The following is a 27,909-nucleotide window of genomic DNA, read 5'->3' on the forward strand; positions in this document are numbered from 1 at the left end:
ATATTTTTGATATGACATAATACACAAAAGGCCCATACGCCCGTCTGCTTGCATTGTAAGATCTGTCATACAGCTACACGTGTGTTAGCCGATAACGGTGATTCACTAAGCTTTCAAGTTTATGAGACCTCTTTTACCATTGCCACATTGATTACCATCTCTCAGTTTACTTTATGCATAACAATTCTGATTCGACCAGCTCTTTGTGTCTCTTTGTATTACTATTGTGATCATCACAGCAAAGCTTTTTTCCCCAGTGAGATATTTAAACACTTAACAGCATCTATATGTGTGGTGAATTAGAGTCAGTCACAGAAAAAAACTTGTTTTGTCACGTTGTGAGGGCTATTGACCCTCTCAGTGTGGCGGACATGCTCTCAGCCAGATCAGAAGCCCTGATAGCCACCAAAAGACAGCGAGAAGAAAGACCCTGTCTCCTCCTGACAGCCATCTCCTACCACTCGTCACTTTATCTCATCAAGCCTGTCAGGAAATAAATTAGAATACAGCAAACGCAAGGAAAAAAGAAGCCGTGTCCTTTGTGACACACGTGACATTGGTTGACAATCTTGTTTTGCCACATGCTCCCACAATTTCATGCATGTGCATCTTGAGATTGATTACAGTTTGATGCACAGTTCTGGTTTGTTGGTATAATGCTGCTGCCTTACAAATGTGAATAATGAAATTCCATCATGTTGGTATGCTGCACATTACAAATGTAAATGCCCCTGAAATCTTAATTTGCAAAGCAGTAGAACTAAAATTAAAATGAAATTGAATTGATTTTTGATGATGATTAATGATTTTGGAACATTGAGATTTTTTCCTCAAAGTAATTTTTAATTTTTTTCAGAAATGATGCCAGTGAATGTAGCTGTTGACTGAATATTCAAGATGCCATCTTTTACCTCTTGAACAGCTGATTTTTAAATTGTAGTTTTACGATACTTTGGATCAGTTAAACTTAAAAATAGAAACAAAGATTCCCACCAGTAAGAGTTGAACCCCAACTTTTAAGATTGGATTCCAGATGTGGTACCCAAAGTTAGACTCAGGAAGCACAGCAGGTGTGGTTTGTAATAGGTTCAAAAGCAAGAGTCACCAACCAGAAAGGAATCAGACTGAGGGGTTATGGCAAGCAAGCAGTTGTTAAAGTGTTATTGGTTTTTAGAAACCACCTGCAGATGATGAGCTTGATGTCAACAGCTGGTGGGCAGGTGTGGTATGGCAGGTCCACTGGGTCAGATTTCATAAGGAATGAACAAGATTGCTTTACAGTGGAGTCAAAGAGATTAATTGTAATTTATTATGGCTATTGGACTTTAGTTAATCCAACCTGTGTGTCCTTGCATTGGAATAAGAAACAGACAGACGCCTTAAAGTCAGGAGGATCCCCAAGATAGAGTGATTAAGTCACTTTAAAGTGGTGCACATATTTCATATACCCTTTTGCAATCCAAATTAGCACCTGAATTCCCATTGCCAGTGAACACACAACTAGAGCAGATGAGTCTGTCTTTCTGTCAGCTTTTGTGTGTGTGTGTGTGTGTGTGTGTGTGTGTGTGTGTGTGTGTGGGTGGGTATGTGGACGGGTTGTTTTGTTGGTGTGTCCGTGTGATGTCACAGACAGGCAGAAGAACAGTAGACAGCAAGAACAGAAGTCTTTCAAAATGTTTCAGTGGTTTCTTCTCTTTATATATCTCTTAGTTACTAAGTCTCTCTTTTAAAGACAGTGCAGATGTATTTGGATCAGTGTTTTAGCGCTGCTTAGGAGGAGATGAACATTAATCAGAGACGGCGCCATTGGTGCGTCATTGCAACTCACTGGGTAAAGAGCTGAAATTGCCATGTTCACCTGAGTGTGTTCCCATCAATGCCGATTGGAGCCATAGGCGATAAATACCCATGTCTACTGCAGAATCATTTGACCCATTTGTAAATGCTGATCGTATGCTTTCTCACTGCATTAAAAAAGCAATGGAAATAAGGCTATAGTGTCCAGCTGTTGAGTGTTGAAGTTATCAGTCATCACACTCACAGAAGTATGTTGATCAATGACAAGACAATATTCTTGAGAAAGATGAATTTCTCCATCCCAGATGAGCAGAGGGTGAAAGTGCAGATTCTGTGATCTTTTGCTAATGCAGATTTCTGCTGTTTCTGCAGCTCTGCAACCTGGTCAACCACACTGTTGAACTCTTTCCTTCTCTCCTTCTCTGCATTTCTGAATCCTTGTTATTAAACAACTCTGTGAGAGAAGTGTTTTGTACATTCATCCAAAAAAAAAGTCCTTTTATCCCCAAGAACAAGGAAAGCGAGACGCTGACTGCTTTTGTAGCTTTCTTAGCATTGTCTAGTGGATTGCCGTCATCCAGTGTGTGTGAAACGAACGAAAACTGTCTTGATGGGAGTGTGAGCAGTAAACAGTACCATCAATCAAACTAAATAAGACATGCAATGCAACAGCTTATGGTGTAATACAGCATTTAGAGGAGGGGACACTTAAACATAATCAAATTCTCACTTGCATATTCGCCAATGACTATGCTACTACATGAATGTATGTAACATTGCCAATCATTTCCATTCATTCCAAGCTCATCATACTTATCTGGTGTAGAAAGAAAGAGAGTGAAAAAATATCATGTCTATGTATTAAAAATTGTGTTGTGTCGTGTTGTATGTGTTTTCCCTCTAATCTTAGTGCAGGCTGTGTATTTCTTACCATGCTCTATGGTGCCTGTTGTTTGCTTTATGGCCCTCTAGATAAAGTAATCAGTCCTGGAGGGGGAGGACTCCTATCTCACCAATCTGATACAGATATCAAGCCCCTGCCTGTGTGCATTTTGGAGTGTTACACCATGCCTGCCTCTCAATAATAACCCTAAATCTTCACTATAGTCCTCCATCCGCTGCTCACTGCCTCAGGCCACTTACATGCTATCAAAACAACCAGCATGGACATCTCAGTCTTCCACCACCTGCAGTGCCTTTTACTGCCCTTCCCATGAGCACCAGGGCGCAGATGTAACTAAAATGCACACCCACTCACGTAACAGCCGACAGGTGGAATGGTTTTCCCTCCAGCACTAAACGCATGGTAAAGGGGCAAACGGAAAACCAGCATTTCACTTTGGTGCCCCAGGATTCAGATTTCAAATCATCACAGAGAATCAGTGCAACTTCTGAAGGCAGTATTTAATCTTTGAATAATTGCTTAACCCAAAAGTTCTCACTGAATGATAACAGTCGCACCCGACCGGCATACGAAACCAAAGTGAACCCCCCCCCCAACATCCCTTTTTGCCTTTTTGACCCAGTGGTACTTTCATCTCCCTCCTTCGAGTACAAAGTGAATGCTGTGCTGCTGCTGGGACTCAGCCAGCCAAGGAAGGAGTCTAGCACGCAGACACTGACTACAAACTATAAAATCACCCTGGCTCTGCCTCCACTTGCTCTCCTTCACTCTCTAGTCTTCCTCTCTCTCTCTCTCTCTGTCTCATAAACACCCAGGCTTCCATTTTGCAGAAAAGACATTTTGCTGTAACTGCTGTGCTGTTCGTTTTCTGGGCTGCAGGATTACAGGTTATATTCAGGCCTCCAGATATACACTGGCAGACCAGTGTCCCACTGACCCTCCAAAGCCTGCAATTTAGCAGGGTTATTTATGGAGCGAGGAGAACACATCCTCCCCACCTGCTTCTCTGCTTTCATGATGCTGGACAGCCGCAGAGTCCCATCACACTTGTGCCTCAGCCCCCCCCCCCCAACTAGCTTGGTGAGCATGGCACTTTCTCTGTGAGTCACAATCCTATTACCCCTCTACGGCCTCGTGGTGGGGCGATAAGAGCAGCCCGGCGCTGTGCAAGAGCTTCCTTTAGCTGCGGTAGGTGGCTTAACCATAGGAAGAATGCTCCACAGAGCTTTTTCTCTCATCATTTCAGTGGGAATTAGCTTTTGCAAAGAGGTGTGTATGTTTGTTAAAGATGAAATTGCCTGGAGGGAAATATACCAGAATATGACTGCCAAAACATCTGTAGCATGAGACTTTGGAATAGACATTATCATAAAAATATGGCAGGAAATAGACTGATCTATGGAGAAAATAAAACTGTATTTCCTCTTTTAAGAAAAACAAATAATGCAATATCATATTGAAAAAAGAGTTTGGGTTGAAACATATCTCACTTGCAGAGGGGCATCCTCTATTCATTGTCACTTTCAAGTCATATTGCACTTTAATTGAGATACACTCATTAGGAAACCTTATTTGGGTTATTTATGACCACAATTCAATTTGGCATCCCTGCTTTATGCACAAATTGCATCTCCTTCAAACTCACTGAACTGTAGCAACAGTTTGTACATGCTAATTGCTTCGTAAAGCAAAAGAAAATTTACCTTTTGAATTTAACATTCCCTCATATGCATGAGTAAACTTTGTATACACTGAGACAAGCACACAAACAGCAAAACTTAAAGACACGCAATACACAGAACATATTACCCACATTATACTGTATGTTCATGCAAATAGCAATAATATCTGTGCAGTCATTTGAACAATACATTTGACTACAGTATATCTCCCTATGTACTTGCCTCTGCTGTGCTCTGACACTGTTAGATATATTAAAAAAGCAGACAGCCTATCTCATCCTCCTCTCACCACCTGAAAGGAAATGAATGTCACATCATTGAGATTGCCTCTCTTTCATTCTTTCATTGCAAGTAATATTATTTCAGATGTCTATATGCTATTTGGAGCTGCCCCCCCCCCCCTTTTTGGAAATGCACTGAAATGTACTGGCCTTTGATTTCCTTAAGGTTTCTTTATGCAAAAATGCAAATGATGATTCAGACCACATTCTGCGCATGCTGTGACTTTAGTGTCCACATTTCTTGCTGCTTTGTGTCCAAGTTCCATGTAAGGCAGCTTGTGTGTCAGCTGACAGGCTGTTTCATTGTAACATGTGTAAGAGTGAGTGTGCTGACAGTGCTCTTAACCCTCTCATCAAAGCCCCAGCTTTCCTCTGAACCCCCTCCTTGCTAAGGCCTTTATGTGAGCATCAATCCCTGTTCAGCCCTGTACACTGCGCCTAATTATGTCGAGGCCAGCATGAGAAGTAGAAGGAGCCTCCACCATACGACTCCAACCCTGTCAAGAGGAATAGGGGGAAAAAAAGGGGCGGATAATTAGGAATCAGGTCCGTTTTCCTTTTCCACTTTCGCTCCTCTCCGTCTCACCCTGCTTCATCTGCATGTTTCAGAAGGTTTCCCCAATTACTGAGGCAGTACCCCCAACCGTTTCTCCATCCGCCACCACAGGGGAAAGTAGGAGGGTTTGTGAGGAGATGAGAAAATGGAAGGATTCTGAGAACAGTGTGAGGTTGAATTAATGACTTGAATTAACAGTCCTACAGGATAGAATAAAATTGAAGGTGAGGTGACTTCTGCTATATACACATTTCAGTGACAGGGTGCTTTCACACCCGAGCTGTTTGTTCCATTTTAACCACACCCTGGAGTGCTTTGTTGCATAGTTCAGTTGGTTTGGAAAGGTGTAAAAGCTCATTTGAGATTTGGTGAGGAACAAAAGAAGAGAACTCTGGTCTACCTGAACTCTTGGGTCTCAGTTTGCTTCCAAGTGCACTATAGAGCCTGGTTCACTTCAGGTGAGAATGCAACACAACCCAAATATAGAAAGTGAACCAAAAGACATCATAAACTCTTTCTGTCATCAGGGCTCTCTTTTTTCCTTTGGTACCTTTCCACTCAGCTCATTTGAAGAATGAAATGCTGGTCAGTCTGGCTGCCCCTTGAAAGTCGGAGGCTTAAATCATCAGTCGGAAGCCCTCGGTCGACTGTAATTGCTTCAAGTCGAGCAGTCGTTTTTTTTTTTGTGCAGTGCACCTCTGGGGACATTTAGGTCCACAGCACGGAATGAGTGCTCTTTACTTTCACGCCACTCTTTTGCAGCTATTGACAGGCAGCGGCAAATTGGAGGCTGCACCATAATGTGAAGACATGGTGAATTTACAGCTCACAGCAAGTTAATGTGATACAGTCTCTGGCTTTTGTTGATATCCGGTGTCAGAAAAAAATGTTGTGTGTTTTCGACCTGTCGTTAGCGCAGTTAGCCTAGACTGCATAAATATGGTGTTGCTTGATCATTTCTGAGACCAGGAAATGTCTGCAAGTTTCACTTGGATATTTTGTCCAGTAGTCGAGCAATGTGTGTTTACAATGATTGGTGCGCTTGAGTGTTACCGCTAACCAAACCAAATGAAAAATACATAGACATGACCCCACCAAATCTAACCAAACTGTCCTGTGAGCATCCTAAGAAAGCTAACCTTCATTAAGCCTTGCTTTTACTCCTGGCCAAGTGCGCATAGACAGACATATACTCCAGTGGATATTTCCCCAAAGAGACCCCTCACATGCACTGTGCTTCTTGAAAATGGCTGTGACGTCAACTGAAGCAAGTGTGAATCAGTAGCCTTGACGGAGCATATAGATGTCATGCAGCCATATAGGATTTATACTTCTTTGCATGAGTCATTGAATTCTGTACGTCACGGATTATCAGTCATCAGTGAGGACAGCGGCCTTTAAATGGCAAAGCAGTAATATCAATCTTATTGAAATATTGACTGATTAGAGACATCTGAGTTTGTAACGTCCACCGCAACCTACGCACATTGTCGATCACTACCGCTTGCACACATAGACATACACACACGCCGTAAAACCACCCTCACACTCTACTTCATTTCTCAGTTTTGCCGAATCAGCTGTAGCAGAGATGACAATAAGCTGGTGCTGAGGGGAGGAGGGTGAAGGTGAAAATGACTGAAACCTGGCAGGGAGGGTGAACTGGTGATTTGGATTTACTGTCACCTTTTCACACTGATTGAAGTGGAGGTCATTGTTGTTCTGGGGGAAAAAAACATCATGAATACTAGCTTTACTAGTAAGCAGTTCTGTCACTTCTGTATAAGGTAAGCAGTTCAAAATGGTTGACCACTGGAGATGCATTTTTGAGCAGAACGAGAAAGCACAAATAGCTATACCTCAGTCACTCTAAAACAGAGGCTTTTAAGAACATAAAATTGATAGCTAGTATAATAGATTTTCCATCAGGCCTAATTTATTCATTATTTCCCAGCATGTTCGCAAGCACGGAAGCTCAAGACGAACCCTAACCGTGCTGCCTGAAACCCTTTTACTGTGCCCGAACACAGGAAAACCGTTTTAAAACAGCCAATTATTACACTCTAATAGTCCTGACTGCTTAAAATATCAGCATTGATGGAAAAGGGCTCTTTGAGGGAAAAGTTAGGCGTGCTTAGCTTAATGCATTCTTAGAATTATAGAGAAGAGCATTTGTGACAGTAACTACAAGCATTATCTTACATTTTTACCTGGGAACACATCAAATGAAGGACTCTTTCCCTTGTGTCCGCTTCAGCTACTTTTACTGGATCTGGACTCATTGTTTTCCTGTTCAGTTGCCATTAGTTTCCCCCTAAAATAGCAGACGGCAGCAAAAACCTCTGTAGCTAATCTCCTCCCTCCTAGTTGGTCAGTATCAGCCTTTTCTTCGCTCTGCCGCTCACTTTCAGCAGAGATTAGGATGTATGAATCCATTGCGCTGGCTGGGGCTGTGGTGGTATAAAATGAACACATGTGAGCCTTGTATCAAGCCACGTGTGCTTCACATCCACGGATACACTATCACTTTATATTTCTGTTGACCCCATAATTCTCAGTTGTCCCTGATTTATAACAGAGAATTGCTACAGCATCCCCTCCACCCCCTCTGCATTCACACCCCAATGAGAGGTATGCCATAGCTTCTTATGAATAAAAATGGATAACATTATGGGGGTTTCATTTCAACCATGTAATGTTGCTGTCATTTCTACTTCTCCGAGCTCAATGTATGCCACACCAGAGAAACATTCCCAGGATCCCACGAGAGAAATTTCATTGTAACACAGCCATAAGTCCTGCAACATCCTCAGAATATGCAATCACGCAGCAGGGATGCATGGAGACAAAATTGCTGCCGGGTATAATAGCCATACCTATTAAAAACATACTGCGGTCATGGGAGGAGTTAGTGTGGTTACAAGGTCATAGTGGGGACCAACCTAATTTACTTGGGCTAGTAATGTTGCCTAGAAATGATCTAAAGTACTTAACTGGCAGTGTTGAGAGAGAAAGCCTCTCCTCTAATGTATTAATATCATGGCATTTCTAATTACTAAATGACCTGTGTGATACCGGTATGGATAGCGCCCTGCCAGAGATTTGACCCTTTCAGCAAAACAGATTGGCAGAGTGGCACTAGCGTATGCAGTGTGCGGGAAAAAAAAAACAGGGAAAGACAGAGAGGGAGAGAGAGAGAGAGAGTTAGTTTTAGACAACACAACACACAACAGATTAACAAAGCACCATATTAACCTTCAGGTGCATCTAATTGTTGGGAAATTGAATGCAGCTCTCAGTGAGGGGTGGGATCAATATATCGAGCTGGCCTAGCTTACAACCTCTAATCCTGCAAATCTTCTTGAGGTCCTGAAGTGCTGTATTGAATATCTGAATGACTCGGAGAGCACTGCTTAAGCATAATTTATGTAATGCGTCTCCCTGTGTCCACATTCATTCCCACTAGTGCCCGCTGATTGTTCAAGATCAGTCGACCTTTCTCCCATCAGGATATATTTAGCTGCAGTGTCCATTGCGTATGAGGTTAGATTACTGTTACGAGCCAAACATCAAAAAAAAAAGATTTGAAAGGTTGTGTAAACTTTCAGCTTTGCATTCTGGGATTTGTGACAGTGTTTCAAGAGGATGAACACTGAAGAAGACTGTGGGTGGGAATTCATTGTTTAGACAGATAGCTGTTAGCTGATTGGCTTACATTCTATAAGAAGACATGTGATTAGTTAAAAAAAAAAGAACTCCTGCCAAGGCTGGTTTGGTCTTTTGGCTCTGGCTTTTTTCAGTTTCAAACAGTTTCCTCTGTTGAAACACTGTTAGAAATCCCAGAAAGAAAAGCTGAAAAAGCAGATTTGATTTTCTATAAAAAGAGTGTTGAATCTCTGAAAGGACTGTGCAGTGTTGTGCAGGTTCACACTTCACAAGGGCTAACTCAAAGTTCAGTTTTTACAGATCAAAATAAACTAGATCCAGGGGCATGTTCAGACATTTGTCTTTTTTAAATAGACCTACCAATCACAACACAACAGAATGACACCTGGGGTGGCCAGACAATTTCAGGGGTGGCCCATGCCACCCCAGGCCGCTCCCTGACTAGGTCATATCAATATCTTTCGTTGTTATGCCTCCATGCCAATGACAGCCGTGACTGGAGGCCTTTTGTTTTCAGTGGTCCATCTGTCCCATTTTCATGAATGGGTTATCTCAAGAGTGCATTGTGGAAATTTCTTCAAACATCCACAAAAACATTTGGACTCAAGGATGAACTGATTAGAATTTGGTGCTCAAAGGTTACTGTGACCTCAAATTACATGTTTTTGGACACTACTAAATAATACATGTGCTTATTCTGGCAAAATTTCACACAAATGTCCAATAGGATAAAATGATGAAGTGATGACATTTTTTATTCAAAAGGTCAAAGATCAACTTCACTGTGACGTCATAGTGCTCTGCAAAAGCACTTTTCTGTCCATTATTCAACATCATAACTCAGGAACAGAATGGGAGACATTTGGTCAGATACTTGTCTGTGGGCAGGCTGTTAACCTTGAAACAGCCCCCAATCATTGTGGCTGCCCACTTCAAAATCTTAATGACTTGCTGGATACTATCATAGAAACACGGACAGAGATTCATTTTAAATGCCAAGAAAATAAATGTATTTTACCACTTAAACAATGTATCATATTATGCAGAAAGTAAAACAGAGGTGCAGTTAAGGTATACTAATAAAATGGAAATAAAAGAAAGAAAGAAAGAAAGAAATATAAAATTCATATACTTCCAAGTGAAAGATGTATTATTATTTCAGCTATACAGTGCTCATAATTTAGAGAAAGCAACAATGGGGTTAAAATGATCAGGACCTTGCAGCTGTTGGCTCATGGTCTTACCTTGTGTTAATGATTTTTTGTGATCATTCACTCACAGACATATCTCAAGATTGGGTCTGATGCTTCAGCTCGATGTGCTGTTTCAAATTCTTTGCCGATGTGAGGTTTGGATTTTTAGAACAGGTGGGCACAATTAGCATAGAAATATGAGATTTTTTTTCTGTGTGTCTGATTTTTTAAAAAATATCCATAAAAAGTGGCTTTAGCGGCACTGGTAACTGCTTTGTGTGAACTTTCATTAGCACTAGCCGTGCTGGTGTTGCGTCTGCATGCTGGGTGCTGTACATCGTCATGTACTTTAAAACCTTTTTTGAGCGTCGTTAACATGAGCCTCATTCCCTCTCGTGACAGTTACCAATGCTCAATTAGAGTTTTATGGCATGTTAACATTCATTAGCTGTAAACTGATACATTATGTTCACCAAAATTATGAACATGTTCAATGGACACGCTCTTTAAGAGCATTCATGCCGAACACTCAGTATACTTAGTGTCCGTAAAAATTCAGAAACACAGATTTGTAACATTGCAAACATCTCTGTGAAAATTGTAAAAGGAAGCCATTACTTCAGACATTCAAATCTTATTTAAACTTTTCCTTTTACCAGTTTTGAAACCATAGTTTTTACATTTACATTTAACCTTTCCATTGTCTTGTAGATTCAATTCAACATGTGACATTAAGTCCACCTCATGTTTGAGGTTCCAAAACTCTGAACCTGTGCAGCTTTATCTGCTGCTTACCAAGACTATTGTATGCAGGGTATCTCTAATCTGTTCAGACCTTATCAGCCATCGGCTTGATCCTAAGGTACACAGCTAGATTAAGAAACATCTGAAGCTATTGATCACAGTTGGTTCAGCCATAGACAAATCCAGTATGGCACAGAGAAAGTAAAATATCTCCTTTATCAAGAGCTGAGTGAAGCCTGCACATATGCTCTGCCTCCCACATCTCCAATGTTTAGCATGAAAACAAACTGCCTCTTCTTTGTTTAAAAGCTATGACGCTGCATGAGCTAACATCAGAGGGAATGACAAATGTATACAGTCTTAGTTACTGCATTCTTTAAGTGCAGAGCTGTTACTATTAATCAAATGATTTCTTATTTGTAAATATCCACACACATTTTGTATCCTTGAGCCCCATAATCCTCTGAGTCTTGTCATTTGTGCAGGCTGAGGCTGCCCTAAAGCCTCCCGTCTGTCCCTTCAATCACAGGTTACTGTGGCACTTGTCATCTGCAGTCAGGCCTGTTATTGAGAGGCTTCCCTCAGGCCGTCTCTTTGTCTTTAGTGGCTCGATTAAATTAGAGTGACACCTGGCATGGATCCTCAGCTGTAATGGCCCTTCTTTTCATCCCATCCTTTTTATCAGCATAATAGGCCGCTGATGAAATATTACAAACCTACAGCTTCTTCTCTGTGCTTCACTGAACTGTGGAGGGTCGAAAGAAACAAGCCGCTGGTTCACGAGGCTTTAATGATGGAGCAAATTAAAAGAATGCATTCAAATAGGTATGAATAACATCAGGAAACAGCAGACCGCCTGCAATCCTCGCATATTGTACTCATTGGATGAATTAGTTTTGAAATTACATTAGCACTCTAATCACATTAAATGTATGGTTAGTGACTCGTGCACTCTTGTCATGTTGAGGTGGTGGCGTGGGTGGTGATATTTTTAACCTCTCAAAGGCAATGGCAGATATTGTGCAGTTTGCTTCTATTCCTGGAAATGGAGGACTGTGTTGGAATAACAGGCTTCTTGTGGTGGTTCACAGTTACACTTTGCCATATATAATGCATTTTATGCACCTTTGTTATGCAAAAGAGGGATGATGAAAAGAATTTCATCATTGAGAAATGGAATTCCAGCTGCCCCTCCTCCTCCCCATGGTCATAAGTGCTGCTGGAGGTGCAGCACCGCACACACTGGAGGAAAATCCCCTCCACTCCAATCTTGTTCAGCTGACGTACATGGCCTTTTGATATTTCACGTGTCTCCTCTGTGCAATAGAGGGATGGGCTGGAAGATGCTAAGGGGGCATGTTCAGAGCAGTATTCAGAGCTAATTCAGCTTCCTTGTAAACTGAGAATTCTGTGGATGTGGAAGTGAGAGCTGAATCTACAGACTGTGCCAGGAGTACTTGATGAAAGATATTAATTATTCACATAGTATCTTGCTTACAGTATCAATGCACATTTCCTGACCTCGCACATTTTGAGCATATTTAACTACTTTCTATTGTTTCACAAATGCTAATTCTGCAAGATTTGCAAACAGTTGTATTTTAACAGTGGATCCTAGCAAATGTTTTGTTCTTGCTCTGCTTGCTTTAGTGCTGCTTTGGGTGACAACATAGTAATTGATAGCCAGATAAATTATGTTGAAATTAGATGCACCACTGGTTGGTTGATATTACATCTCTGTAATGACTCTGTCTTGCCTTGGGGTGGTCAAGATCTGCAAGTTATATGACTGAGAATGCAAAGGATTTATCCAGTTTTATCCTGTTTATTGCTTTTAAGGTGAAATTTATCAAATAACAGACTCCAAATAATTGGAGATGGGGAAAAGTCGATACAGTATATTATTGTGATATTTTTGTGTGGCAATATTGTATCATTATGTGGACACAAAGTATTTATTTTTTTATTATATAAATTATGAATATAACAAATACAAATGAAACAAATGATTTGAAATGAACGAATGATACAAATGATATTGTATCATTGGGCCAACTGTGATTTCCACCCCTACAAATCCATCACATTAAGATTTAAAGCTTAATTTAACAAAATCAAATATGTAATAAAATATTTCATAGCGAAAATGAAAATGTCACTTTTATGTTGTGGTTTACAAACATGATTATACACTTTGTTGTTATTCTCATCCATCTACTACCATCTACTAGATAAATATAACAGCATCATGAGTTCAGTGGAAATGCCTCTGAAATGGCATCTGTCCACACATCGACAATCATATATTGTGTTCTTCCCCCTTTACAACCGTGTGAAAAACATGTGAAGCATTTATTCCACCTCCCCTGAATGAATATATAACGTTCATCCCACGCCTGTGTGCATGTATGATTGCCTGCCTGTATAAATACACATTACTCACAGTCGTGCAGACAGTGGGTCTGTTTGGGATGAACGCTTCAAATAAAGGTCTGTTGCTGTCTTTATCTATCTTTCATATATAATTTCATTATTTTCGTCGGACCAACAGTGTAAGCAGCTTTATTTATCAGAGCTGTCACCTGGCTTTCTTCTTTGCAAAGCATGTATAATATGTCAAGTTAAAGCCGGCCTGTCTGCACGAGAATACAAAACACAGCAAGTCAAACTAGGAAAACTTTCACAAAACACAACACTTTTATTCATCTCATGTCCTGTGATTATTTCCAGCAGCTCAGAGTGAGAAAAGCTTTGGTATCTCAAAGGAAAGCGAAAATAAGGGGAAGGTAAGGCACGGTGGAGCTTAAATTGAGGCCATTATTGAGGGCAGTGAGGGAATAGTTTGGGGCTCGACTCCAAAAAAGCATAGGCAGAAAGAGTTTTAGTTGGGTCAGATGAACACTGATGGCAGCTACTATAAATCTCCAAAATGAAATAAAGGAACAGAACATTGCCCTGCCAATTAGACAAGATATCCTTCTTATATTTTCCAGGTAAGATGAAATCATTTTCATGTTACTGCGCATTTAAACCTTGACTGATGCTTTTCTTTATCTGATTCAACATAAAGAAATAACTTCTTAAAAGCAACTTTGAATCGCGCTTTTTCTTTGACAGTTGAGGCAGCTGCAGCTAATTATCTCAGTGAAAGGTAAGATGAGAAAAGATTCTTTGCTTCACCAACATCAGATTCATCATCAGCTTGACAATAAGGCCAGTATCATGCAGCTGTGGTATTGTTTATTTAGACAGATTATGGAAATGTGGGGTTGCTGTAAATGTAGGTGCATTACTTTCAATCCTTCTTTGATTGCACATAGAATCTCTGCCTCAATGTTATAATGAATTGTGCAACTCTAGCTTTAACAGTATGCATTAGGACAGAATCGCCTAGGTAATGGGTTTCAGAACAATGCTAATTGCATGGACTTTTAGATCCAGTAACTGGTTTCCCCTGTGGTAAGCAGGACATGAAAAAAGGGCAGGAGATATCGCTCCACTTCTTAAATTAGGCCACAAAAGCAGGCTGTTGGATTTCAAAGAACTTGGGCACAATATCACTCCACTTTATAAGGTATTATACTCCTTGGCAGAATCCAGACAAAAATTACCAGTGTTGTGAAATGTTTTGTCATTTTAAGGTTAAATAGAGAGGAAATGGGCATTCAGCAAATAGAATTCGCAGTTGTTAATGCGTATTCAGGGACATAAAATGCATTTCTTTCTTAGGCACTGTTAAATTATGCTGACTCCCAGACTAGTTGATATTTCTGATTTGTTTGACAAAAGAAATACCTTGTCCCCAGTATAATGTCTCTGTTGATTACTGGACTCCCCGCTGACAAATGATAAGATCCAAAAGTAGATTAAGACTGAATATGAGAAATGGCACAGTTTAAGCATTATTCTGGCAATAACTATACAATACATTTCTATTCATAGTCACAAATGCAGAGTCGTGAATGCAATCGTTTCAAATCTGTCACTTCAGATTTTTCTTTGTGCTCACAGGAAATTATTAAACTGGAAAGCCAGATTTTCCTATGTTCACGGTTCTGAATGAATGCTCGCAAAGTTCCCGTGCCTCTCTGTGCACTTTCTCCATCTCAGTATCACTCTCTACAACACATTAAAACACATTAGCCCTCCCTTATACGGCTCACAGAGACAGGGAGAGAGCCAGAGCATGTGTACAAATGAATCAGTGCTGTTTGTTGTACTGTTTCAGGCTCGAGCTGTTTCAAGTAGCCTATTTGAGAGAGCTGCAGATCATGTTTAGTAAGCTCGCCCTCATTATATCAGACCCTGGGGAGAGAAGGACCCTCTCACTCACATACTATCAAAGCCATGGAGCTGCCTTAGAGGACATGCTTCAGTATGAATAGAGGCTCTAGAGTACATACAAAAAGTAGCATGCTCAGCCCTCATCACCTCTCTCAGTGGGGAGCTGCCAACATTCAAGGTTTTGATCAAGCCTTGCCGTAATGGCTGTGGGTGACAGGTATACGAGACCACGGTTGTGGGAATAAATAGCTTGATTAGCATAATGCATCACCAACAAATTCTGCTTTCAGTGCGCGTGAAAGAACTACTTTTTGCCTGAGTACAGCATTCATATACCTTCTGGGATCGTATTTCATAGGACAAACACACAATTATGTAAACAGGGTATTTACCTCTGCACCATTGGAAGGTAATATAATTTACTTCCAGTGTGTACCCGATACACTGTCGTTATGTTGTCTGGTATTTTTGGCTGCTTTGAATAGGGCCCCGCTGCTCCCATTGTCCACCGAAAGCGCATTTCCACTCTTTTCAGCAATCATAATTCACCTGATACACGGAGCGCTTACCTCCAGAAATCCCAGCCATATTGATCCATCTGGAGCTGAGCGACATCGCTATAAACGGGCTAATCTAACATAAAAGCTGGCCTTTCAGTGCTCCTGCCTGTTGAAACGATTTAGCTCTGCCTGGTAGCAATGAATAAATAAATAGATAAATAAGACACACAATCGGGCTCAATCCTGCAGTGTGTCTCGACCGCATGTGACTGGAGGCAACAGCTCAAGATAGGAGATTATTTGGAATAATATCCCGTACATTTTTGCAGGTCTTTAGCACCGCAGGGTCGGGAATGAGGTTGACAAAGAAGGTGGCTATCATCAGTCAAACTCCCGTCTGCGCACCACACCTTGCATCTGAACTTTGTGACCTTTTGCCATTCTAACGTGTGATTAATTGCCACTCAGGCTGTCCACTAATAATCTATGTGATAATTATCAAGGGGAAGAGTGACTCACCTGAATGTTAGTCAGACCAGACTCGTCGCTTACCCCTGTCTCCCCCTTTCCATTCTCCTCTCACCCTCTGCCTTGTTCCTGCTTGACTGGCTGCCAGTAGGCTGAGGTTAACGTAATAAGGGTAGTGGGGGGGGTTAGATACCCTTACATCTATCAGGATTATAGTAATTCATTGTAACCTTCAGCAGCCCTTGCCTGATGCTCGCATAACACTTACTGGGCAGTTTTTGAATTTGGATTGCACCAGTTGTATAGATACATGTACACCTTTAGAGAAAACATATGGTTTAAGGGGATGTAGGGGAAAAGGGCTTTGCGATTTCCTTTGAGATTTGTTGAATTAAAAAACAGATTTTTAAATAATTTTCTTTGATGAATTCTTTAAACCCACAGCTGTGTTTCCCTCCTCTCTTTGGCCATTATTAATTCATTGACATTTTGCTTGGATGGAAAATGATCAGGATGTAGAGGAGTAGATATGTGATTGCCTGCAGTGAACAGGCTCATGTTTGATATGGTAAGACAACAAAATGTGGTTCCTCTCACTATTTTCTTTTCCCTTGTGTGGCGTTTTTTTCCTGAAAGGTAGATTTAGGAGACATTTTTATTCAGTATAACCCTGCACCACATTAATATGCCTAGTATTCAGTGATGTGATTGTTTGTGCAGAATTATAACTGCAGAGTAAGGAAACAACACCATCCCTCCAAAGATACCGTAGGACCTTTTGGTTCTGTTCACGCACTTATCTACGCTCGGAACAGTCATTCTGAGAGAGCATTAAGAATCTTGATCAGTCGTAATCCACAGTCCTCCCTCAAGTCAGACTGAATCTTTTCATCCTTAATTCGTATTGAACAGTAATTAAACCCTCAATGAGACTTTCCTGTGCGATATTTGCCCAGTCTGTGTCAGTATCCAACAACTTTGTTTCCCTTCCCCCACTAAACCATATGTTTATTCCAAAGCGTGTCTATGTTATGTACAGAATTCACATTTAAGATTAATGATGAATAGTACATGGCAGCTTCCTCTATACTCTAATAAAGATTGTAAAAAATTTGAATTATGTATTCAAATTTCCGAGGCAAAATCAAATAGGATGCCAGCACTGTGTATATGAGTGAGCAATGCTTAACAGAAGTTGTCACCACACTGACTTGCTCATCAGTAATACATAGTCACTCCTATGTTTTCCATCACTGACAAACTAATTATAATTAGATGCCTAACCATGCATTTTATTCTAAGCCCCGTTGAGATTTGATTGCATTTCATTCACAATATCAAAATGGTTTACCACAATAATTGTCACATCTTATGAAATAAAAATGTTTTCACTGTATATATCACATGATGAGTCCATGATAGATTCATAGCTTAAAGGGGTTTGGAAGACGAATATCTACTGTGTAATAGTAAGTGCCAACAGAAGTGCTGATTGAAGTATCACTATTGATCCAACAGTTTTTTTTATGTGCTCCATGAAGATCAGAGGTGTTTCCATCACAGTTTTGGCAGTGAGCTGGTAGCCTCTGGCAGCACTCCTGCCTTCTGGCTGACTGTGATCAACACCAAAACAACGTCAGGTGTATAGGCTTGAGTGGATTTTGTTCTGGGAAAATAAAATGAGGAATGGTCTTTTGGTTTTTGCTTCAGAGGAGAAACAAATGCATGCTTACTGTATGTAACCCATACCTGGGTTGTAATTTTGCAGTCACATTTGCACAATGAAACTATGAGTGTCTCTCTGTGTCTGTTGAAAGCAGGCCTGCTTCTGACTCCTGGCACATTCCAGTCCCCCGCCGCCTCCAGTGCAATTAATGATCTTGCTTACAACATTAGCGCCACAATCATGAAAAATCGCACAGAAGCACTGAGTCCCCCAACATATTGAGCTCAATTCATCAAGGGCTTCATGCTCATTGGCGATGTCAAACTTGGTCTCAGCGTTATTGAGTGCCTTGGTAATCAACTACCTGCCATAAGCTCCCAGGAGTGATTATCTTTCTGAACATACAGTTCATGGAGAGATATGATTGGTCTCCAGATTAAGCAAATGACTCATCCTGTTTTTGAGTTTTACAGTAAACTACGTCAGGCATTAAGAAAGTAAAACTCAAAAATCCATAGTTACTTTGTTAATCCATGGTTTTGTCAGTGCTTGAGCAATTGTATCTGTGGTTGGAACTTTTAACTTTATCTACAACACAAGAGAACCACTACTAAAGATTGTTTCAAGAGTAGAAATCTTCTTTTGAGATTTGCTGTCCTTTGTTTTTATCAGCAGACAGACACATCAAGATTGACCATGAGTTAAACATTGTGGTATTCTGGGAATTCAACATTTCAAGATTGTAATATCATTCTCTCTCTATCTCTTGAAACATGTGGCCATGTCAAGGAGCCATTATTTATGAGTGCAGTCTTTAAAAATTCAACATTGTAGAGGTTGTTTGCCACACTGTCGGTGTCTTCAGACCTTTGCGGAAGTAATTGCACATCAAAAAGCCATACTTTAGAGTTGTAGCCCATTAAAATTCATATTGGGGGCGGGGGGGGGTATAATGTTGTGTAGTTCAGTGGGATGCAGAATAGAGTTTGAGTTTGACAGACAAAAAGCAGGGTGTATAAGTGGCATGACGGCAGGGATCATCAATCAACAGACAGCTCTCCTTGGCATCGTAAATCACTGCATTGCCGAAGGGCATCATCTGTCCCCATCTCCTAATTTCCGACACAATGTAGCATTGTCACTTTTTACAGATGGGATGAACAACCAATATGTACCACTTGTTTTGTTTATTTGCATCATCAACAATCATACACATTCGTTGGTCTCCCAGCACTGTAGCACGTAAACACAGGACATGAACACCAGTTTGCCCATCAATTGTTATCAGCAGACAAGCCCGTGGATGTCTATCCTACACCAGAACAAAAATATTCAGTAGCACAGTAAATCAAAAGAATCTGCCTCATTTAAAAGAACAAGTAAAACAAAATGACAAATTCAATTACAAACCAACATCAGTGCAATTCTGTAGCATATACAGTATGCAAGTACGGATACTGTATGATCACATTGGGAGGGAGTGCTCAGCAGTTCAGAGTTTTTAACAAAGAGAAGTAAAAGTCCGTAAGATAAACAGCTTCTAACACTGAATCAATCATTGATCTTTTTTGCTGTAAACAAAACCAAGGCGCCAGAACAATTAGTAGTACACATTAGATAAAATGGAACGATTCTGCCCCTGCTGTAAGCACTGCAGTGCGGACAGATTAAACTAAAGAAATCTTTCACTCTACTATGTAGCTGTTAATGGTGATCTCTTTAAGTTAAATTTCACTGTAAACATAATTACATTGATCTAAATTAAACCTCACTGGAGTGACTGAGATGAGTGTAGGTGCAGAGCCACATGCTACAGAGAGAGATGCTGTATGAGTTGTGTCTCATTATATCTAGTGCCCCCTAATCTAAGACCCCTCACGTTCTCTCTAAGTGCCCCGTTACTAGATTCAGAGTATCAAAAAGCTGCAGATTCAGTTGAAATCACTCAAATACAAATGCCTAAGGAAAGTGTGTCTTGGTGTTGAGTATTATACATCCTTTCTTCACTTCCTTTTTGATGCTGATCGTCCAGACTGAGTCGTGACATGAAATGCTCATCGAAGAGTATAGAATGTGAAGTATTGCTGCTATATATGTGCATTCTATGCAAGCATAGAAATAATAAACATACTGTAGCATATTCATCATATAAGATATCTTTGAGGCCAGCATTGGCCACAATTGTGGCATCATATACATTTCAAAATTTACATATATTCATATATACATTACATGCACATCTAGTGCAAGATATTTTTAATCTTTTAGGATGTTCATCCACACATTTGGACAACCCAACACCTTGAGACATTTATCTGATCCTACTCAAGTGGACCAATTACTGAAACCAAAACCACACAAGACCCTAATGCAGGTCTGAACTTTTTTTTTTGTTTTGCACAATAGTGACAAAAATAAATACCAGAAAGTGACAATATGCACAAAGTGATAAATTTCTGTTTTTCATAAGTGCATCGAAGATCAGTCAAATCTGTGCACAAGGGTTGTCAAGCATAGAAGATGAGTTCAGGAATCTGTCCCCCCTGCACCCCAGTGCCATTAGTGCTATCGGAGGAGCACTGGAACTGAAATGTCACCTTCCCACACTGCACCTCCGTCATCCCTTCCTGTCCAAAGTAGCTGAGCTCATTCCCATCCAGAACCACGCTGGCAGTGTAGAAAGTGTCAGGCTCGATCTGGACAGGATACTCAAACCATACTGGGAAGGTGTTGCTGGAACCATCAGAGAAGTATTTGCTGAGGTTTTGTCCCAGCAGTACTCCCTGACGTTTCAACTCAATCTTGGCACTGTACTCTGCTGAGCCACAGCTAGATCCGTACAGTCCAAAGCCAGCGATGAAAACTCTTTTATCCACTGCGAACTGTATACTGTCACAGCGGCCCCGGTAACGCCACTGATTGCTTCGGTAGGCACAGGACTGAAATCTGTGGCAGCGCTGGGGTGTCAGGCCCTTCCTAGGCATGCTGACAAACTGCAGCTCAGGCTTCTTGGCTGCTGTGTACCACAGGAAGATGTCATTGGTCTCATTAAGCGTCAACACGCCCGACTGGGCTGCTCCATTGGCAAAATCATCCAGCGCCATTGTAGGGATTCGTATCAGGTACATGGCCTTACCCAAAACCTTACGCCTGTTGTCAGTCGACGAGTTGAGGTCCTGTCTCTGGCACTCAGCTTCAGCCCAGTTGAGCGCTGCCTCAAACACCACTATCTCTTTAGCATTGAGTGTCTCTCGCTGTAGGATACTCTCCAGGGTCTGGGCGTCGATGTCGCAGAAGCCCTCCGAGCGTAACGCCAGCTCGGCCTGGGCATCAATCACCTCCCAGCAGCGCTGTGTCAGCTCTGGCTCCTCGAACAGGCAGCTTTGGGAGAGTAACACGCAGGCATTCTTGGCACTCAGGCTAGTCTCCAGGAAGTTGACGCAGGCACGTGCCAGGTGAGGGACAATGTACTTCTTGGCAGCATAAAGAGTAGCCAACACTGTGTCAGCGCTCAGGTCAATCTCGTCACAGTAAATGTACCTGTTGACATAAAACGTGACTTTCTCAGCTTTAGAAAACAGATCAGACACTACAGAAATAACATGGAATAGGATGGTGTAAACATTTTTGTAAGGAAGATAATTATACTGTTAAAATGGAGCTGAGGGTAAGATGAATATGACAAAAATAAGTTGAAATGGTTGGTTGAAACAGACTGATATTACAATATTGTGAGCAACAGTATCTCTGCGTTTGTTCAATACAGTGAAATCACTGCAAACTAATCAAATAGGACAAAAAATAGTATTCCTCCTACACCCTCATCTACCACCTACTGTATCTTGCCTGCAAGGACACAGCAAAGAGAACTCAGAAATGAATGTGATGGAGGAGCAGCATGAAGGAGGTAGAGAACAATATGAAGTGTGAAAAGTACGAAGTAGAATAAAATGAATGAAATTTAAGTAGACAGATATACGTTCTATCCCTGAGATAGAGGAGGAAACACGTCATTTAATTTGTCTGGTAGGATATGTGCGAAACATGTTTGTCCAAGATGTGCCAGAAATGGGTATACACTAGGGGTGCATTGGTTTGTGAATATGTACTGAACCTTCAGGTACATGCAGCCACATGCACAGTATGTAAATTGATGCACGTAATGTAGAACAAAAGTTCACACGAGTTCATCCCACAAACTTTTAGCCATACATTGTTAGCAACATGTGCTGAGGTTAGCAACAAGCGGATTGATGTGCAAGTCAGTACCACTATGACAAGTGCAAATGAAACACTGAAGCTGGAAGACCTGGCTGCGGGTTTCTGGTCAGCTACAGCAGCAGAGAGAGTAGTAGATGAGGACAAGGTGTCATGCTGCTCCCCCCTTGTAGCATATGTGAATGGATATAAATCCAACATGCTAACAGACATTCAGCGGCATCACCAAGATGTTCCAGTCAATGGGATGATAAATGTTTGGGTGCTTTATCACCATGATGGAACTAATTATAACAACAACATTTTGGTATTTTAAATTTTGTAGCTTAAGAGGTGCTTTTGTGGCCTGTTGTGATCTCTTACATTCTGGGAAAGTGTTCAGCATCACTCACAAGTTTATGAAATATTCTGTATTTTTATGATGAAAATACTTTAACAATGTTGCCATAGAGCAAAATGTTACCCCAGTCCCCAAAAAGAGGATTTTCTCGATTTTTTTGACACTTGCACAACTGTCTCTTCAAAATACTTGAGAAGAAATGTACGGTACTCGGTTTTGTTGTTTTCACTGTGAATAACTCCCACCAAACCATGACTCTTTAACTGCCGTATAAAGTGCACTGTGACTTCTTTGTACCATTACACACGTAATTTAGACTAGTTTCATCAAACTTCACTTTTCTCCCCACCACAACATCAATTGAAATAGCAGTTATTAACATAAAGAGAACACTACTTGTTTTAAAAGGGCACTGTAGAAAGCAAAGAAGGACAGGGCCAGTGGAAGGAAGTACTTTTTGTCACAGAGTGATAACAGAGGAGAGTCCTTACTTCAGCATTGCCAGAAATGCTGGTGGTTCCACATCTGGAATATGGATTTCATCATTGTTCTCTGCCAGTTCACCATAAAACATGGCGTGAAACACTGAACTGCCCACTGCCAAAACATACTGTTGGAAGAAGAAGAGAAAACAAAGTGTGAAAAAGAAAAATGAAAACATGCCCCAGTTCCTCTATGATTTCTCTGGAAACCACATGACATGTAACAACATTTGGGATAAAGGAAAGATTATTTGGAATGGGACTAAATCCAATTAGTTCACATGAAGCTTTTAGTCTTTACATAAAAACACAAATCTCTTCGTGGATGCTAAACAATGCCTCAGTTCTAATCACTGGAGAGACTGAACCTGTTGAGTTTCTCACATAATGAGCAGAGCTCAGCCAGTTACCATTTCCCCTGAGGACAGGGAGGCAGATTTCTAATGAACAAGATTGCCTCTGATAAAAAAAAAAGAAAAGAAAAACAACAGGAAATCCTAATAGCACAACTGAACAGAGAGCGGCAAAAGTTCAATTTACCGAAATTAATGACTTTTCTGAACTTATGATGAAATCAGATGCAACACAATGCTACTAATAATCCCAGTGATAAGAGCTGCATACAAGGCCATGAATTATATTACACTCAAGTACATTCATGTTTTAGTGTGTGCATGTCTGTGTTTTGTGTGTAAAGCACAAGTATGTGTAGGTGGGTATGTGGGCGGCATAAATTTTCTCAAAAAAGGCACAGACTTTCTCTTAAAATTGCAGTGACTCCAATCTAAAATAAACCTTGCAAATGAGGGCATTTTAAAACAATGCTGTTGCTGTTGGTACATGCTGAAAGTCATGTTTCTTTTTCCATAAAGAGAGGTCGACAGAAAAAAAATTGCATTTAGACATACATTTATAGACAAGTATATAAATGCACTATATTAGAAAAAGATTAGTCCCACCTCTTGACCCTTTGTATTTTACAGATATTCCCATAAATTACTGCTTTTAGCTGCAGACGGCATCTTCCGTCTTGTGAAGATATAACTTTGTAAATTAAATCATAATGCACATCTGAGTTCCTGCCAAATGCACACAATAAAGATCGCTGCGCTGAGCGTCATTATATCTCATTGGCATAATGTCTCAGCATAAAGTGCAGTCGAGTCATCCTCAATGCCCTTCCATAACTGCTTCTATAAATGCCCTGAAGAAGTGCACCACTGCTACCAATCATAGATAATACATTTGGGTCCCATGTGAAGAACAAAAAAAAGATGACCCATGCAGGGCTCATCTGACGGTGCAGATGTGGAATGGATAGCCGAGCCAAATTCTTAGCTGCAAAATCGCTCAGCAGATTTAATGTGAATGTTATAATCATATTTAAACAGAGTAGATGTAATGATGTGCTTCTAGATGAGGCACATGGTCTAGGCAACTATAAACCTTAATCATTCATGTGAGTATCTTGGAAAAGGCAATGAGGTCAGAGGGGGGATTAAACAAAGAAGCATGTCGACCTGCACGTTACAGCTGGCATAAACAGAATCAATGAGGGGCCCATTATAATAATCATAGCTATTTATACTATATTCATTGTGCTGTCAGTTCAAAATTCAAAAGCTAATCAAGTAAATAAGTGAAAAAGTAAACTAGGATGTGAGATGCAAAGCTGAATGAACCTTTCTCTATCTATGCTTTATCATTGTGCCCTGTTGGATGTGTGTGATTATAAATTGAGTAATTGCAAAGCTGTTTCTGAGCTAAAGCAGAGACAAAGGCCATCCATTCTGTGTGACATGACTGCTGAAGAGGATCTCCCTTCCTCCTTCGCTCACTCCGAACCCCTATCCGTCAGCCTCATTTACATAAATAATTGAGGACTGTCTAGAAAAGACACATGGTGCGGAAGTGAGAGCGGAGGACAAAGGATTTCACTTCCATCGCAGCTGGCAATGGGGGAGATTATTTTTATGCTGATATGATATGAACAACGCTGGGCCGGGCTGGCTGATTGCTTGTTTGCTAATTTCCTCCCTGCTACCGTGATTTTACTGGTTGATGAAGTTTCTTACTCTGTGTCCTGGCAGCCGCTGAGTCCTTCCAGGCTGACCCACCACAAAGTGAACATCTGCCATCAGCTCATTGTTGAACATTACTGAATTCCTAAAAAAGATGAAAGAAAAGAGAGAATGAATTGTACATGTTTTACCCTGTGCATTTGTTTTAGAAGAGAGGCCGATTAGGGGAGAAAAAGCATATCTGAGATTACAGGAGAATCAGTGCACATCAACACATTTATATGTTTATTATAAATATAAATCTAAATCATACCAAGTATTCTTTGGCAGAAGTCCAAACAAAATTAGCAAACTAAACAGAATTCTTTCTGCTACTCTTAAAACAAGAGTTTTATCTCTGCGTAAAGTGTCCCCATTGCATCTGGCAACACCAAAGACATTGAATTGATTTTAAATTCTTATATTGCACAGTAAACCCACTGAAACTCTTTAGATCTACATAAAAACTAGCAAACAAGACAATGAAGTAAATGGAAAATCCCCACTGTGAAAGAATGGGACCAACAATAAAGCTGCATTCATATATTATTGAATAGTCGAACATGTCACAGGGGTGGGTAAACAGCCCCGTGAGTTTCTGGAGAGACAACAAAGCCAGGTCAGAAAGCGCACATTTTCCTCCGGACAGCTGGGGTCTTTTACTGATAGGCCAAAGTAAATATTTTGCTTTTAGTCCAGAGCAGTCTCTGCCTGTTGTGCATATCAAACGCACCCGGTGCCTGTCCGCCCTCTGTTATGTCAAAGCGACAAAGTCTGCAGGAGCGGGAGAGGGTGTAAACAGAGATACCCCCAGTGGATTGAGGGCAGGGCAGAGGGAACACCCACCCACGCACACACAAACACACACACACACACACACACATGCACACACCTAAGTACACATACAAGAGTACTCAGGGGTTTTCAGATACATGTTTAAATTTAATGGAGATTCTGTTCAGAAAACTGACAATTAAAATACAATGAAACCTGCAGCTCTTATCTGTTTAACTTTATGAAAACTAATACATTTCAGATTTATCTTTCCTGTTGATGAAAACAATTGTGAGAATCCCAAATGAATCCCGGTTCAGGAAGAGTATTGCTGGTTGTACCTACCTTTCTCTTATAGTGGAGTAAAGTCCTTGCCAGTTACAGTTCTGTATGGTGTTGTTGTTGTTGAGGTTCTGCTGCTGGTACTGTTGCACTGTGGTGGTGGACGCTGGCTTTTTGGTGGGAAAAATGTCCGCTGCCATCTTCTTCTTCTTCTTGCTCCTCAGAGTGATTATCTCATAACAGACAGGGGGCAGCTTGGAGCTGCCACTGGCATTCCCTTTCTTGGAGCTTTTACTTGACTTGCTTTTCACTGACTCGGGAAGCATTAAGAAGAAAGTCAGACATTTCATGTTCCTTCCCTTGGCATCGACCATGAGTGTGTTCAACTGCCGAGCAGTGGGATTGCATGCAGAGAAGACATTCACCAGGAGCAGGCAGGTGTGAGGGAGGACTGAGGGGTGACAGCAGCGACTTGAGCTGGACTCAGCAGTGGAGTAATCAGAGCTCCTGTACGAGGTCTCACCTTACAGGGAAGTAACAGGATAACTCTTTTTTTTCCCCCTTTTCTTCACGCCTCTGAAGAGACTGGTGATCCAAAGGCACTTTTCCTATGTGAAGTTTGATCTGCTGACAGTGAGGCTCTTGGGGTTCCCATCCCTGCTTGTCCGGAGTGATGAGATCAGCTCTTTAAATCACTTCTTTTTCTCCTCTGCTCCCTTGCCTCTCTCACTCACTGCTTTGCTGAGGGTTGGCCTGACAGCCCCAGATTTAGTACAGCTGCAGTGGTCCTCAGGCAGGCAGCGGTGTTTACTCAATTCCTTTCATTTCCCACTCTTACTCCTTCTGTGCTTCTCTTCTTCTCTCAGTCTCTCTTTACCTGCAGATCTGCCTTTTTCTCACTACACTTGTTCTGTTTTTTTCTCCTCCCTCTCCTCCACCGAGCAGAGTCATCTGCAGGATGCTGTAGCCGTGGATGCTGTGTAGCTCCGCTCAGCCACTCGTTCTGCTGACTACAGAGGTTGAATGGGAGAGCGCAGAGGAGATGGAGAGCCCCCCTCCCCGCCCCTCTCAGCTCAGTACACGGCTCTCTTCGACGCTCAGCCAATGGCAGCGCGCAGCATTCATGATTGGCTATGCAGCCTAGTGCAGCACAGACTTGAATATGCAATAGTCAACGTCTCAATTAAAGTGACAGCCATGCCCCATAAGAATGATATATTTATCTACAGTTTTGCTGTACCTGGAGCCACAGCATTCACTTTGCACTACAGGAAATATAGACTCTGTGTTATATTTCAAAAGGGCAATGCAAATGCTCTTGCATGCTCTTTTTAAGGGCAAAATTTGCTTAATTCATGCATCCTCTTGACAGTTAACTTGGTTTTTAATAAGCTTCTCATAAATGTATACAAACAGTAGAATTTGCAATTCATAGGTCTTTGCTTCTTTGATTGGACTTATGACCTCTAAACAGTTTTGCCAGTGCAAAACATTTTTATATGCAAGTCCACATATGATTTATAGACAAAACAGAGTCAAAATGATCATACACGCGCTACTTTTATACTCCTAAAACATGATAATGTAGCATATTGTGGAAAGCTAATAATCCTTTATCTTTAAATATTTAAGATTCAAATTAATGTCCAATTTTTACTTTTTAAATATGTGAAATTATTGTGAAATACTGTAGACTTTTTTTGCTTCCAATTCCAATATGTGAATATGTGCTTGCGCTCAAGTTTTCTTGTTAAGTCATCTTTTCAGGGGAGTACATGGGGCTATAAATGTAATGCACTCTTTGCACAATGTATAATGCATACAGTTCCTTTGCTCTTCTTGTGTAGTTGGCCCTGTGCACAGTGGGTATTCTATTTAAAGCGCTGGGATGATTTAGCGTTTTGGTGGTGGTGGTTTAAAATATTATGAAATACTGTCATATTTGATGTAATTTTATGTTTTATGTTTTTTATTTCATTGCGCTTTAGTAATTCTACTGCTGTTTTGCACTT

At 40.9% G+C, this 27,909-nt stretch overlaps 1 protein-coding gene across 1 annotated transcript; it reads right to left on the bottom strand.

The window, feature by feature from the left end:
- Positions 1 to 18,913: 18,913 nt before the first annotated feature.
- Positions 18,914 to 27,026, bottom strand: btbd3b (BTB domain containing 3b). The gene is made up of 4 exons (XM_042502195.2): positions 25,961 to 27,026; positions 24,857 to 24,947; positions 22,791 to 22,909; positions 18,914 to 21,281 (listed from the first exon to the last, which is right to left on the bottom strand). Exons 1-4 carry the CDS (start codon positions 26,269 to 26,271, stop codon positions 20,249 to 20,251), a joined length of 1,554 nt encoding a protein of 517 aa, XP_042358129.1. The 5' UTR covers positions 26,272 to 27,026; the 3' UTR covers positions 18,914 to 20,248.
- Positions 27,027 to 27,909: the final 883 nt, after the last annotated feature.

This window comes from Plectropomus leopardus, chromosome 13 (assembly GCF_026936395.1).
Source record: "Plectropomus leopardus strain MGB_pleo_1.0 chromosome 13, ASM2693639v1, whole genome shotgun sequence".
NCBI classification, from domain to species: domain Eukaryota; kingdom Metazoa; phylum Chordata; class Actinopteri; order Perciformes; family Serranidae; genus Plectropomus; species Plectropomus leopardus.

Coding starts and splice junctions, on each gene's coding strand:
- btbd3b (XM_042502195.2), bottom strand. CDS start 26,271: ATGGTCGATGCCAAGGGAAGGAACATGAAATGTCTGACTTTCTTCTTA. Junction 22,910..24,856: donor AGCGGCTGCCAGGACACAGA/GTAAGAAACTTC, acceptor TTCTTCCAACAG/TATGTTTTGGCAGTGGGCAG. Junction 21,282..22,790: donor GCATTTCTGGCAATGCTGAA/GTAAGGACTCTC, acceptor TTATGTCAACAG/GTACATTTACTGTGACGAGA.